Here is a 12,228-nt window from a genome sequence, read left to right on the forward strand (position 1 = left end):
TATTTGTGTTTGAAATGAAATATGTGTGACCTGATATGCAACATGACTTTTTAAACCATAAAATGAGGTAGTTATTACAATTACAGTTTGTATAGTAGCCAGCTATGTTAGGCCTGTTAAATAGTGTTAAAGGTAATTTATGAAAATATTCAATTCAGGTGTCAGTTGTTTTTCTCACCATAAAAGAAAATAATAACAGTTGGTGCATTTTGGACAAACAATAATTTTAAAAAATGTCATATTTTGAGTTAAATGTTTAACTAGAGAGAAAAAATAAGACAAGAAAAAAGTGTATTTTGTTGAACATAGTCTTTGTTTTCATATTTGTTGGTTTTTATAATAAAGTGGTAATCCTAGGTAGCAGTCTTTAACACAATGAGGTCCAGGCTTTAGGTAGATGACAGCTAAAATGCTAAATGATAGTTGTTGTGAGGTGTGTGTGGGTTCTTCCTGTATGTTAACTCTAAACTCAGTCATTTATATAGACAGTATGTGGCAGCTGTAACATTATTTCCCTGTGCTCTTGCAGATGTTAACCCCTGAAATGTCTCTTTAAATTAAAACCAATGAACAGAGAGTAAGAGTCCGCTCACTGGAAACATAGTGAATTCAGCTCCTCTTCTCTTCGCACATAAAGCTTACCTTAACGCAGTGACATGCTAACAATGAGCAGACCATTACTTTCTTTTCATTGCTGTTCTTTTTGTATCCAGCTCCTGTACCACGTTTGGATGTGCGTAATTACTACTGTGTTTTCATCTCTAAATTAAAGGCAACATTGATAACGAGCGCCTGGCCATCGCCAGACAGCGAATCCCCTATCGGCTCGGTCGAGTAGTTGACGATTGGCTACTCGACAAAGGTAAAAACCCTGATTAAAATTCCTTAAAACTTTGAGCTTAAAAAATACAATTTGAAGACAGTTGAATATACTTTATTGTGCACCATCAACTAACATCTAAAAATCTAAATCCATAACTAAGTATTTAAAAGTTGGGCAGCTGTAGTGTGTAATACTGTGTAAACTGTAGTGCCTGTGAACGTATCTTGTTAGTGTGTATCTGATAATATCAGGTTAAAGGGACGATGGAGAGATTTAAATGTGAATAAATCAGAAAATAGAAAAGAAGTACTGATAAAAGATGCTTTATTAAGACTGGTAGAAAAGAAGTACTGATAAAAGATGCTTTATTAAGACTGGTAAATAATTTTGTTTATATCAAATTGTAAACAATAAAGCATTTACTAAAGATTTTATGTTGAAAAACAATTTTGTAATCAAATTAAAGTACATGCAAAGTATTGTGACATGTAAGAATTATGTAAATTTGAAATGACTAATAGAGCAATGCTTTTTTGAAAAAAAGTAAAAGTTTTCCTCCTAAACTTCAGCAGAGCTCCTTAAATTAGCCTAGTCCCTTTAACAGTGAGCAGTGCTAGAGCTTATAACCTGTGCATGCTTCATAGGGCTGTTACAACAGTTCTCTAGATCTCTGTCTCTCTGTCTGCCTGTCTGTTGCTCCTTCAAATACAATGTCGTGCCGTACAGCCATCACCATAGCAACCATCTGTCAGCCCTGTCTTCTCAGGGCCCTCTGACTCCTCTCATCTGCTGCCTCTTCCTCCTCCTTCTGTTCTTTGCTTCTTCATCCTCCTCCTCCTCCTCGACTTCTCAGTCTCTTCAGCCCCCACCCCTCCCACCCGCTCTCCTCCCCTCCTTTTCCCTCTTCTTCTCTGTTTTCTGTTCTCGCTCTTATCTCGCTCAGTCTCAGCTCTCTCCACGGTTTTCCACGGCTTCGATTTGCTCTGCCATGCTTAATCTATCCCATCCTCTTACCATGGCTTGGGGGTGATGGATTGTGTAACACTCAAAACTCTTGTGTGTGTATGTTATGCACGTATGTGACCACTGGTATGTATGTGTGTGTGACTGTATTTGCGTGTGTCCTGTCCACCTTTTTCCCCGGTGCGCCTGTGTGTCTTTGCCGTGTGTATGCATGATTGTGTGTGCGCGTAGGTCGCCAGCTGACCATCTTCAACAGCCAGACGACGGTGCGTGTCGGCGGAGGCGAGCGAGGTGCGGGCATGTTCCAGGCCAGTTGTCTGGCCTGTACTACAACGGCCTCCGCATCCTCAAACATGGCCGCTGAGGGGCACCCGCACATCAGAGTGGAGGCAGCGCTCGACTGGTCGGCGACATGCCCTCCTCCTCCATTACCCCACAGTCTAGTGCTGCAGCTGGTGGCAACCGTTCTGACTCCGCCCCCTCCATAAGTGACATCACAACCACTACGGCCACCAACCGGAAGCAGGGGCGCCACACAACAGGTCAGAGTACAATCTCAATGTTTTTTAGGTTTTCCTGTGGCATCTGTCATCTCTGCAATCAATCTCTGTCGTGTGGTCATAAAAAGATGTACTGTTCACATGTAATTCCTCAGATATCTTGAACATACATGTCCAATTACCCCACTGCCCCGTCATCCTTCAGTGTGACGATGGGTAATTAAAAGTGTTAATTTGCTTTGATAACTTTCTTTTCTAGCTCAGTAAGAGGATTAGCGAGCACACAGCCCACTAATCACGGACTGGAGGATAGCAAGTCACTGTATGTCAGGAGGAGTGGATTGTTTTAAACTCCGCTCAAGGCAATTTATGTCACACATTTCATACACAGAAGTGGTTCAAAGTGTTTAACATAATGCAGTGCAAATATTAGATTGGACATACATAAGACAGTGCTCACTGAATAATTATGGAAACAATTTTTAAATAACAAGAAACAGAAATAAATAGAGGGTAGCTCAGTATTTCCTCAAGTATTTTTTCACTCACTTTAGTCTTAATTAGAAGCAAAGATTGAGGATGACATGTACCAAAGATTACCAGACACACTTTAACAATGGACATTGTGATTACAGTAAGCTTCTTAGACCCACAGGCAAGTTTTTAACCTGAATTTAAGGGTAGGCAAAATCAGAACATGTTTTATATCATCTGGAAGTTTATTCCAGCTCAAAGTTCTGTGCATGTGCTGTAAACCACTTATGTGAGCTGTGTATTACACTACAATAAGAGATGAAAAAAGTCTTATCTGACACAGGCAAACAGCCAGACATCAGTGGAAACCATACAGCTGTAAAATGCATTTAACCTTTCTCTGATGTTGCAATTCATTCTTGAAGGGAGTGCTTTCTAATGTGAGATTAATAGTATTTTATTTTATTTGTAGTCTAACCTTACATGCTGATCAAATGCCCTTTAAAAGTGCAGAGCAAAGTGGTAGCCCGGTGGTTAGGGCACAAAAGCCATGCGACTGCTACGTCCCTTGTTCAGTCATTGACCGGTCAACCTAAACCTGTCTCTCTCTACTGACTTTAAAATGTAAAAAAAAAAAAACTAAAAATGGCTCACACACACGAACAATTTTTCTGCTACAGCTCATTCACATGAATGGATTAGATGTTCAAGTTCTCGACTAAGTGGTCCCTGCCCACTAAATTACAGGAGGAGAAATGTTTGTGTTAATGGAGGCTGTAATAGCTTTTCCCATAATATGCGTCTAGTAAACTGATGCAAATGGGACTCTACAATAGAAACAAATAACTGTTATTGAGGCATTTTTAAAGTGGATGAAGCTGCAGAGTCGATGGTAATGTCAGAGGATACATTATCAGCCGGTACACCACAGACTCTTTTGCTCTATTGTTCAGATCACTACTGAGACATTGTCAGGCTCTTTGTGGGCGTCTGTGTGTACTGCAGTTCTTCTTCTGTGTTATAAAACTGTGTGCCTGCCTGCCGCACTGAAAAAGATTTTTTTTTTTTTTTCCCAGTGATACAAGTTGCCATGGAGATAGTGAGCCCCACTACCCACTGCTTGATTTCTCTCTCCGATCCAGACTCCCATAGAGAATAGCTCCTCTGTGTATAAACCGCCAGCTGTTTCAGACATAAATAATAGAACGCAGAGAGCTGTGAGCTAAGCCTCAGGCATCAATAATAGATATGAGAGCTGGATGGATAGCACTGCAGAGTGACAGCTTTGTCACAGGGGCTTGTTTTCACACCTCACCTCTCAATCTCTCCCTGTTTATATGGATGAGTTTTTAAACAAACTATTCCTGCTCCTATGATATACTGATGTCAGTGCTAAATCTGGGATGCAGAGCTGTGCACCGGAGTCAATATCACCATATGAGAACTAGGTCACTGCCGCTATATGCTTACCATACTGCAGTGTGTTTGCTCGTCCGCGCGAGTCAAATGGCTCCTGCTGGCCCCCAAACTCTCTGTGTTTGCGTGTTTGTCGTGTTTAAGAAGAATCTACACCTTCCCCATTGAGGCTGCCTTGTGTTGCCTAGCAACCAACCTGGCCTTAACCAGTGCACACATACAATGTAGAGACGAGCACAGAATGCACACACACACACATGCACACAAGCACCCAGGTGGATTGAGAACAACAGGCTTGAATTGCAGCACATTGCATCAGAGGAGGGGCAATGAGCGATGTCTTCCGAAGGTGCTACGGGTCCAAGCAATTTATCGATTTCACACACACACGCCAAGTTTGCGTGTGCGTTGAAATGGATCTGCCTAACTCGGCCTCTGGGTTTACTCCTACCATCAGTACTTTGTGCAGTAAGAATGTGTTATGTGCCTCCTCCTGGAGTCTACAGTTTATTGAATTTTTTTCTTTCTCTCTTTCTTTCTTGTGTGTTGAAAAGTGGAATGGATTAATAATGCATGACATCTGAGCACCAGTGAAGAGAGAGGAGAGGGAGAGATTGTGTGAAAGTGTGTGAGTGTTTATGCTAGAGGCTGCTCTGAGTCACAGAGCTTGAGTCTGGATTTGATGTTTGGTGCCTTGTTTGTGCGTGTTTTATGTTCATGTGTATGTGTGTACCTGTGTATGATGGGAAGACTGATAGAAGAAACCTGGGGCTCAGAGCAGCGCCCGATTGGCTATCACGAATCAGCTGACCCAGACACTCTCTCCATATCTTTCACATCTTTTTCTCCCTCTTGCCTTTCTTCCCTCTTCTTTCCATCCATCTTCTGGAGATACTTTCTCCCTCCTCCCCTGCTCACTTCCCTCCTCTCCTCTCCTTTGCTCTCTCTCTCCCTCCATATCTTTCCATATTTACCCATCACTCCCACCCACCCCCCTCTCTTCTCTGCCACCCTCCCTCCCTCTCTCTCTCTCTCTGTGGTTGAGCTCCAGTGATAGGCTGTTAATGCAGGCAGTGTATGAGTCTATCTCACCATCTGCAGTAGTGGAGCTAGCTTCTATCCTCTCTCGTCAGGATCTCTTCATCAGCCTGCCAACTTCAGTCTGATTTGATGTGTGCTTGTGTGCCTGTGTAGATGTGTCTAAGTAGAAATCGACCAATGGAGCATGTTTGGCTATTATAGAGCTTGTGTGTCAACGTGTGTGTGATTTCCAGTTGTGAAAGTAGCAGGCAAGCTGTTGAATCTTCTGCAAGAGTGTGTGAGGACAAAGTGCAGCTACTATGTGTGAACTAGGCAGTCAGGGAGGCATGGACGGTCGTTGGCACTGTTCGGCTGCTCAGGTAGAGATTTTGCTCTTTAAGCATGCAGATATCCTTTTCTCTTCATGCTCTCTCTCTTCCTCTCTGTTCCCTCCTGTCTCCCCACCCCACCCCACCCCTGTCGTGCATCTGTGTCCATTATGTCCATTATATCTGCATGCTCTGTTGATAGACTATGAAAAGATGGGGACAAAGAGGGAGGGACAGAAGGCGGGTGAGGTGGAGGGTGGCTGGAGGGGCGGAGGTTTCTTGGACAGACATCTTTTTCACACATCTTCCTCAAACTTCTGTGGATTATTGATGAGATTTAAGTTGTGTTTAGCGTGTCTCTAGTTTTCCTCATGCCCATTGTCTCCCATGTGATAGGTGGATCAATAGTCCAATTGACACCTTCCCATTTGAATGGGGTGGTCAGCTGATGGGGTGATGTCACAGATCAGAGGAGGGGTCTTGTTAAATTTAGCCGTCTGCTTTTTGTTTTAGTGTAAATCTGGATTCAAAACAGGTGCCTGTGGAGGGCACATAGGTGTCTTTGGATCAATAATCAAGCATGGTGGCTTGACATTGATCAGTGACAGATGTCAGGGGTGATATGTTTCCTACTGGCTGATTGGTTCTTGTGCTATTTGGATCCTGGCAAAGGCACAGAGGTTTATTGACTGGCTGGATTCCAGAGGCTAAGCTCACCCTAGCAGCATTTGACAGCCCAGTGGGCAGAACTGATTGGAAAGGCAGTGGAGGAAAGAGACAGAGTCAAGCATCAATAACCTAATATATATTTCAGGCCAAACTAAACCACACTAGACTTGTCAGGGACCAAGACCACACCATAGAAGGCCAGCATAGGCTTTTTTCAGATGAATAAACTGCTTCTGCCTGCTTCTCTAACCTTATGTAATCTGTGTCCTTACAAAGACAACAAGGCAAAGAACTAGAGAGAGCAAGGATAGCGAAGCAGCTTAATGAATATCTGTTTGAAATACTATAGGTTTCGGCTAAAACATCATCGACCATTTAGTACTTTGATTTGGTTCAGATTCTGTTCCGGTCTGATTGTAATCTGCCTCTAGAGTTCTTCTCTTTTATAGCTCTGCCCCTCGCTCCCCTCTCTTTTATTCTGTGGGTTACTAACATCTACTGCAATGCATCACAATCCAATTTTAATTTAGTGCTGGCACTGAGCGCCCAGTGTGGTTAAAACACACACACACACATATATATACACACACACTCAAATCTCTCATGCCGAAGCGTCAAGGCAGGCGATGTTTAACAGTAGTTCATGAATATTCAGAGCACATTAGCACGGTTTTAAGTAAAGACCGCAGCACTTTGAAGTCCTCCTCCTATCCCTTCTTCTTTTCTCTCTCTCTCTCTCACCCCCCAATAGCCTCCTCCAAATATTCGTCTTATCCATCCATCTATCTTTCACTCCCACCCGCCCTGTTTCTCCCTCCCTCCTCACACTGGCTGGAATGGCAAAATCAATGCACAGGTCCCCACTGTGGGTGCACACTCCCTTTTTTTTCTTTTTTCTTTTTTTATTCCCCATCATTTTTAACAGCCTGAACTTAAGAGTTGCCATGGCAACAGGAGGAGCAGGGATAGAGAAAAAAAGGGCGCCTTTTCCATGGAGAGGGAGCGAGTCACGGAGACAGAGCGGTTGTTGAGATATTAGTTGGTTGTTGTAGGTTATAGGTTGAATGTAAGTAGGTTGTTGACATGCTGCTTATGGAGAGGTGTGAAATAAAAGAGATTTAAATGAACTGCTGAGTGCTTTGCTGGAATTTTTAATGAAAACTGGTTCTCTATTCTTCTTTTTTCTAGCTTTACACTGCGCATTCTCCAGCACATATGAACACTTGCCAGTATCAGATGGAAAGAGCAAAAACAGAGGAAAGAGAGAAGGTGTGGAGGATAGAAAGGCCGGTGGAGAAAAAACAGGGGGAGGGTTAAGAGAGTTGGAGATAATAACTGGCTGTCCCCTTGTGGTTTTAAACAGGATTCAATATTTCTTTTCTCCCCTCTCATTTCTTCCTCTCTACTCTGGCCATCTGCCATTGCTGGGGGCTGTAACAGGCAAAAGTGTTTGTGGCAAAGTAGAAAATGAGTAGGCGATGGATTGGTGCGGTGTGCTCACACATGTAGAAAATAAACAGAAGGGGTGTGGAGCACAGGCTGTTTTTGTATTTTTTTTTTCTGAGATGTTGTAGATAAATGTTTTAGTCTATGCGTGTGTGTGTTTCTGCTTCTAATTCTCCTGGATGCTCTCTCTCCGCAGTCAGCAGATGACCTGCTGGTGGCGTCAGCTGAGTGTCCCAGCGATGATGAAGACATTGATCCCTGCGACCCCAGCTCAGGTAAGAGCTGTCCACATATCACAGTGCCTTTTTTTTCCAGTTTTTGTCCATGTGTCCTCCATATCCACTGTCGCTCAGGTTTTTGTCTTTTTTTTTCTACAGCTTTGTCGCTCGCTACAATGAATTTTTCATTTCCACTTAGGTTTCTGCCTCCAGGCATTTCTTAACACTCGCCATCCACTCCCCAGTCTTCGCCTCCATCCTCTGTTTTGCTTTCATTTCCTCACTTCACCTTCCCTTATCTCTTGCTATCCATTTTATCAGTTTCTTTCCTTTTCTTTCTTCCCATTCCGTTCCCTCACCTCATCTCTATGCAGCCCAAAGAATTCATATGCAAATTTTTAGGACTCCAAACATTTAACGTGGTGTCATATATTACCATACAGCAGCCCTCATTGCTGGTGTATGTCATAAAATGTCAAATGTGTGTAACAAAAATTGATATAATGCTCACCTGTGCTTTGGCCCTCCTCTCAACATGGTGTAATGTAATCTGTTTACGCATTATGTGATAATATGGCTCTAAGCTGAAGCCAGCATGTAGCATTATGCAAACTGCATGTCAAATAATTCATCATGATGATGCACTGTATCCTCTTGCTCCAGCTCTCTGCCCACCACCTTGACATGTAATCCAAATTAATAATGTATGCCATAAACTGTGATGGAACATCACATGCCTCCCCTCTCCCTTTGCAGCCCGCCCTCCCCTGCCGGAGGTGAAGGTGTTCCCGGGTCCGTCCGAGGTGGTGCGGGAGAGCAGCAGCACCACGGGCATGGTGGTGGGCATCGTGGCGGCCGCCGCCCTCTGCATCCTCATCCTCCTCTACGCCATGTACAAGTACCGCAACCGCGACGAAGGCTCCTATCACGTGGACGAGAGCCGCAACTACATCAGCAACTCGGCCACACAGCCCAACGGCAGCGCCAAGGACAAGCCGCTGGGCATCGCCAAGATCTCCAAGAACAAGAAGAACAAAGACAAGGAGTACTATGTCTGAGGCAGAAGACGTCCGACACACAGACATATACGCATACACCTTTATATATAACGGTATATGTACATAACTAGATATATTCTCCAAAAAAAAAAAAAAAGAATACACACATGCACACTGACATAGACATGCTGATGTTAATGTTTACTCTCCAATAATCACACCTGCACACATGCTGGCAAGCACAAACATACACATTTAAGCACAAACATACACACACCCACACACACACACAACATTCATAGAGACTGGCCCAAGGGCATGGACCCTTATTGTACAGTATTTACCAATGCGCAGAGCCTCTGAGAGAGGCTTCTTTTATGAACATAAACACCATTCCAAATGATTTAGAAAGCACCAGTTCAACTCCCAGTTAAGAACCATTTCGGGGCCAGCCAGATAAAAAGACCAATCACTCCCCTGCCGCAGCAGGACCTCTCCAGGACTCAGAGAGGCCAAGGAAGACTTTAAGTGAAGCCAATGGCAGACTGAGTGTGTTGAGTGAGAGGCAGAGTACAAGAACAAAGATGATGTAAAAGCACCAAGACAAGCACTAAGTGTCTCTTCCAAGCTTCTTGGCCTTCCTCCCTGTTAGCAGACGGGACTCAATGAAGCACTGAGGATGCTGAAGAAACAAGCACACCAATGGTCCAAGTCTAATCCCAAGCAACAGGACAGGAAGTCAGGGTGTAGCCATAGCGGCAGTGAATTACGAGTGAATAGGCAGACGCAGGGCTGGTGCCGTTAATATAACGGATGGGCTGTGGTTGTTAATGCTGCAGAGCTGATGTTTTATGGCAGCCTGTAAATCACGAAGGTGGAATCAGCGGGAAAACTGAGAGATATTTTCCTGGACAGGATACTTGAGACTTCAGATGCTACCTACAGACACCAAGTCGTGCATGACTGCGGTGTCACATACATACATACGACACACATGCACACACACCAAAATATTAACAATCTACACATGCAGACATACACGTACCTGCAATGCTAAAGACCCACCATATCTTCATAACTGACTCTGAAGACTATACAAGAAGACAATGGTGAAAATGACAAAGACCATTATGATAATTGTTATGGCAATGATAATGATGAATATGAAGAACTTTTGGGCAGTATAGACTCTTTGGGGAAGGGAGGGGGGGTCTTATTGCACGTGAATTATCTTACTCCGTGTGATTTATACCGCGTTGAAACTCCAGAGGTTACACCGTGATGCACCACCATCATAAACTTACCACCTTGGCTTGAAGTATTTCTAAATACGCACTTCAAATGGTTTTCAGTGTGTGGGATTCAACAATGATTTAATCTCTAAATTGATTCTCAGTTCAAATCCTCATTGACAAAAGTGTGACCATCTCGAGTGTGCTGCATGCCTGAGTCTCTGAGCTGTGCTGTGGAGTGGTGGCATTTCCCACTAAGTCCAGAGGTGGTAGGTTTGTTTGTGGGGGGAGGAAGAGGAGGAGGAGGAGGAGGAGGATGGGGGTGTTGCGGGTTGCAGTGTAACTCCAGTGCAACACCTGGATATGCGCGCCCACCACAGGCCATGTCCTGTTTTCTAGCCTGATGTCTTATAGGCCACGCCCACTATACCCGCTCTAACCAACCACCTTTTATAGCAAAAACCAACCGAGGAAAAGAATCAAAAACTGAACAAAGTAAATGTTACCATGTGTTGCTAATAGATAGAAAATCCAGTTCATGATGCCATTGGCTCTATGACAACTTTAGTTGCTTTGATTTCATTGGCTCTCCCTTTTCTCTCTCCTCTCTTTGCATACTTTTGTCTTCATGCTATTGGTTGATTCATGACGTGATCAATACAGGACAGACAGATGGGTTTCCGATGGGCTACAGCATAATTATCTGTTTATGGACTTTTGCAGTCTCTGAGCTCTCTACAGCTCAAGAACTGTAGCCCCGTGATATATCAATACAAACAGTGCCATGATGTGAACACGCCCCTTCAGTTCTTCCAAGCGATGTAACCAACCAGTCAGATGCATGCAAAATGGATGAGGGCGAGGACATGAAAGGACGTGAAAATGAGTGTGTGAGATTTCAAAGTATAATGTCAAAAGCCTTAGCTGGCCTTTTTGACCTCCTTTTCCTCCCTTCTCTCCTTCTCCCTTTGTTTAATATGTTATATCCCTGTCTGCCTCTCCAGTTCCTCCGTGTCTGTTGCTTTCTTTTCCCTCTATCTCTGTTGTGTTGCCATTTGAAACAAAGGAGGTGTCTCAACCAATGGGATTCTACATCTAGGTGTTCATTAACCATGTTTATTTTCTATATGTACAATTTTTCTACAGTATTTACTTTTATTTTTATTGTTACGGTTCTTTGATGAACATAAAGTGGAAATTTATTATGAAAAATAGTTTTGAAGATTAATGAGTAAATAAAATATTACCCAAGTGAGCCTGGAGTGCGTTTGTGTGCTGGTTTTTGCTCCCATCTGCCCGCAGACAGTTAGTACTGTGTCACTGTGTCATCATCTGCCCTCAGCCATGAGAGCAGATCGCTGTCTAATTAAGATACAATGTGTTAGTTGTGAGGCAGATATCAAAGGAGTAGTTCAACATTTTGAGGAAATCATTCATTTGCTTTTGGCAGAGTTAGAATAAAAGATCAGTAATATTCTCATGTTTGTTAAATATAATGGTTAGCTCAGTTTAGCATGAAGACTAGAAACAGATAGTATGAATCTATCCAAAGATAAACACCTCTAAAGCTCACTGTAAACATGTTACAGCTTGTTTGCTTTATCCATACAAAAACAAGTTTAAAAACGACAATTTGACATTTTATCATGGGCCTGACTATTTCTTGGCTGAAGCCTGTAAATTCCTGAAAGATTCTAGAGTGTAACACCTAATAAAATGCTGTAATTGTTGTTTTTCCACTCGTTACAATAGACTTAATTAACCAGCAAAATAACAAAATAATTACAAATTATTTGTGTTGGTCAGTTCACAGAAAAATAACTGTTTAAATAAAAAAAAAAAAAAAAGAAACTAATGAAAATATTCTGGTTCCAGCCTCTCAAACAGGAATATTATCTGTTTTTCTTTGTTTTTTAAGATAATAAACTCAATGTCCTTGGGTTTTGGGCTGTTGACGAGATAAAATAAGACATTTGAAGATTTCACCTTGGGTTTTGGGAACTTGTAATGGGTGTTTTTCAATATTTGCTGACATTTTATAGACTAAACAATTCAGGAAGATAAGATTGATTAATTGATAAAGAAGTCTTTTTTCCAGCCCCACATTGGACATCACCATACCAGCTGTTTCCCTGTTTCC

The 12,228-nt window shown here is 42.7% G+C and overlaps 1 protein-coding gene across 2 annotated transcripts in view; it reads left to right on the forward strand.

Moving 5' to 3' along the window:
- Window positions 1-11,343, forward strand: part of nrxn1a (neurexin 1a) — an 84,106-nt gene extending 72,763 nt beyond the window's left edge. The window contains exons 24-25 of one of the 2 annotated variants that reach the window (XM_051066359.1): window positions 7,837-7,915; window positions 8,615-11,343. In XM_051066359.1, coding sequence (XP_050922316.1) covers window positions 7,837-7,915; window positions 8,615-8,916 — 381 coding nt within the window. In that variant the 3' untranslated portion in view covers window positions 8,917-11,343. The remainder of the gene's footprint in view (window positions 1-7,836; window positions 7,916-8,614) is intronic. The other variant, XM_051066360.1, reaches the window with a different exon arrangement.
- The last annotated feature ends 885 nt before the right edge of the window (window positions 11,344-12,228 follow it).

The sequence above is a fragment of the Lates calcarifer genome, linkage group LG23, assembly GCF_001640805.2.
Source record: "Lates calcarifer isolate ASB-BC8 linkage group LG23, TLL_Latcal_v3, whole genome shotgun sequence".
In the NCBI taxonomy this organism is placed as follows: domain Eukaryota; kingdom Metazoa; phylum Chordata; class Actinopteri; family Centropomidae; genus Lates; species Lates calcarifer.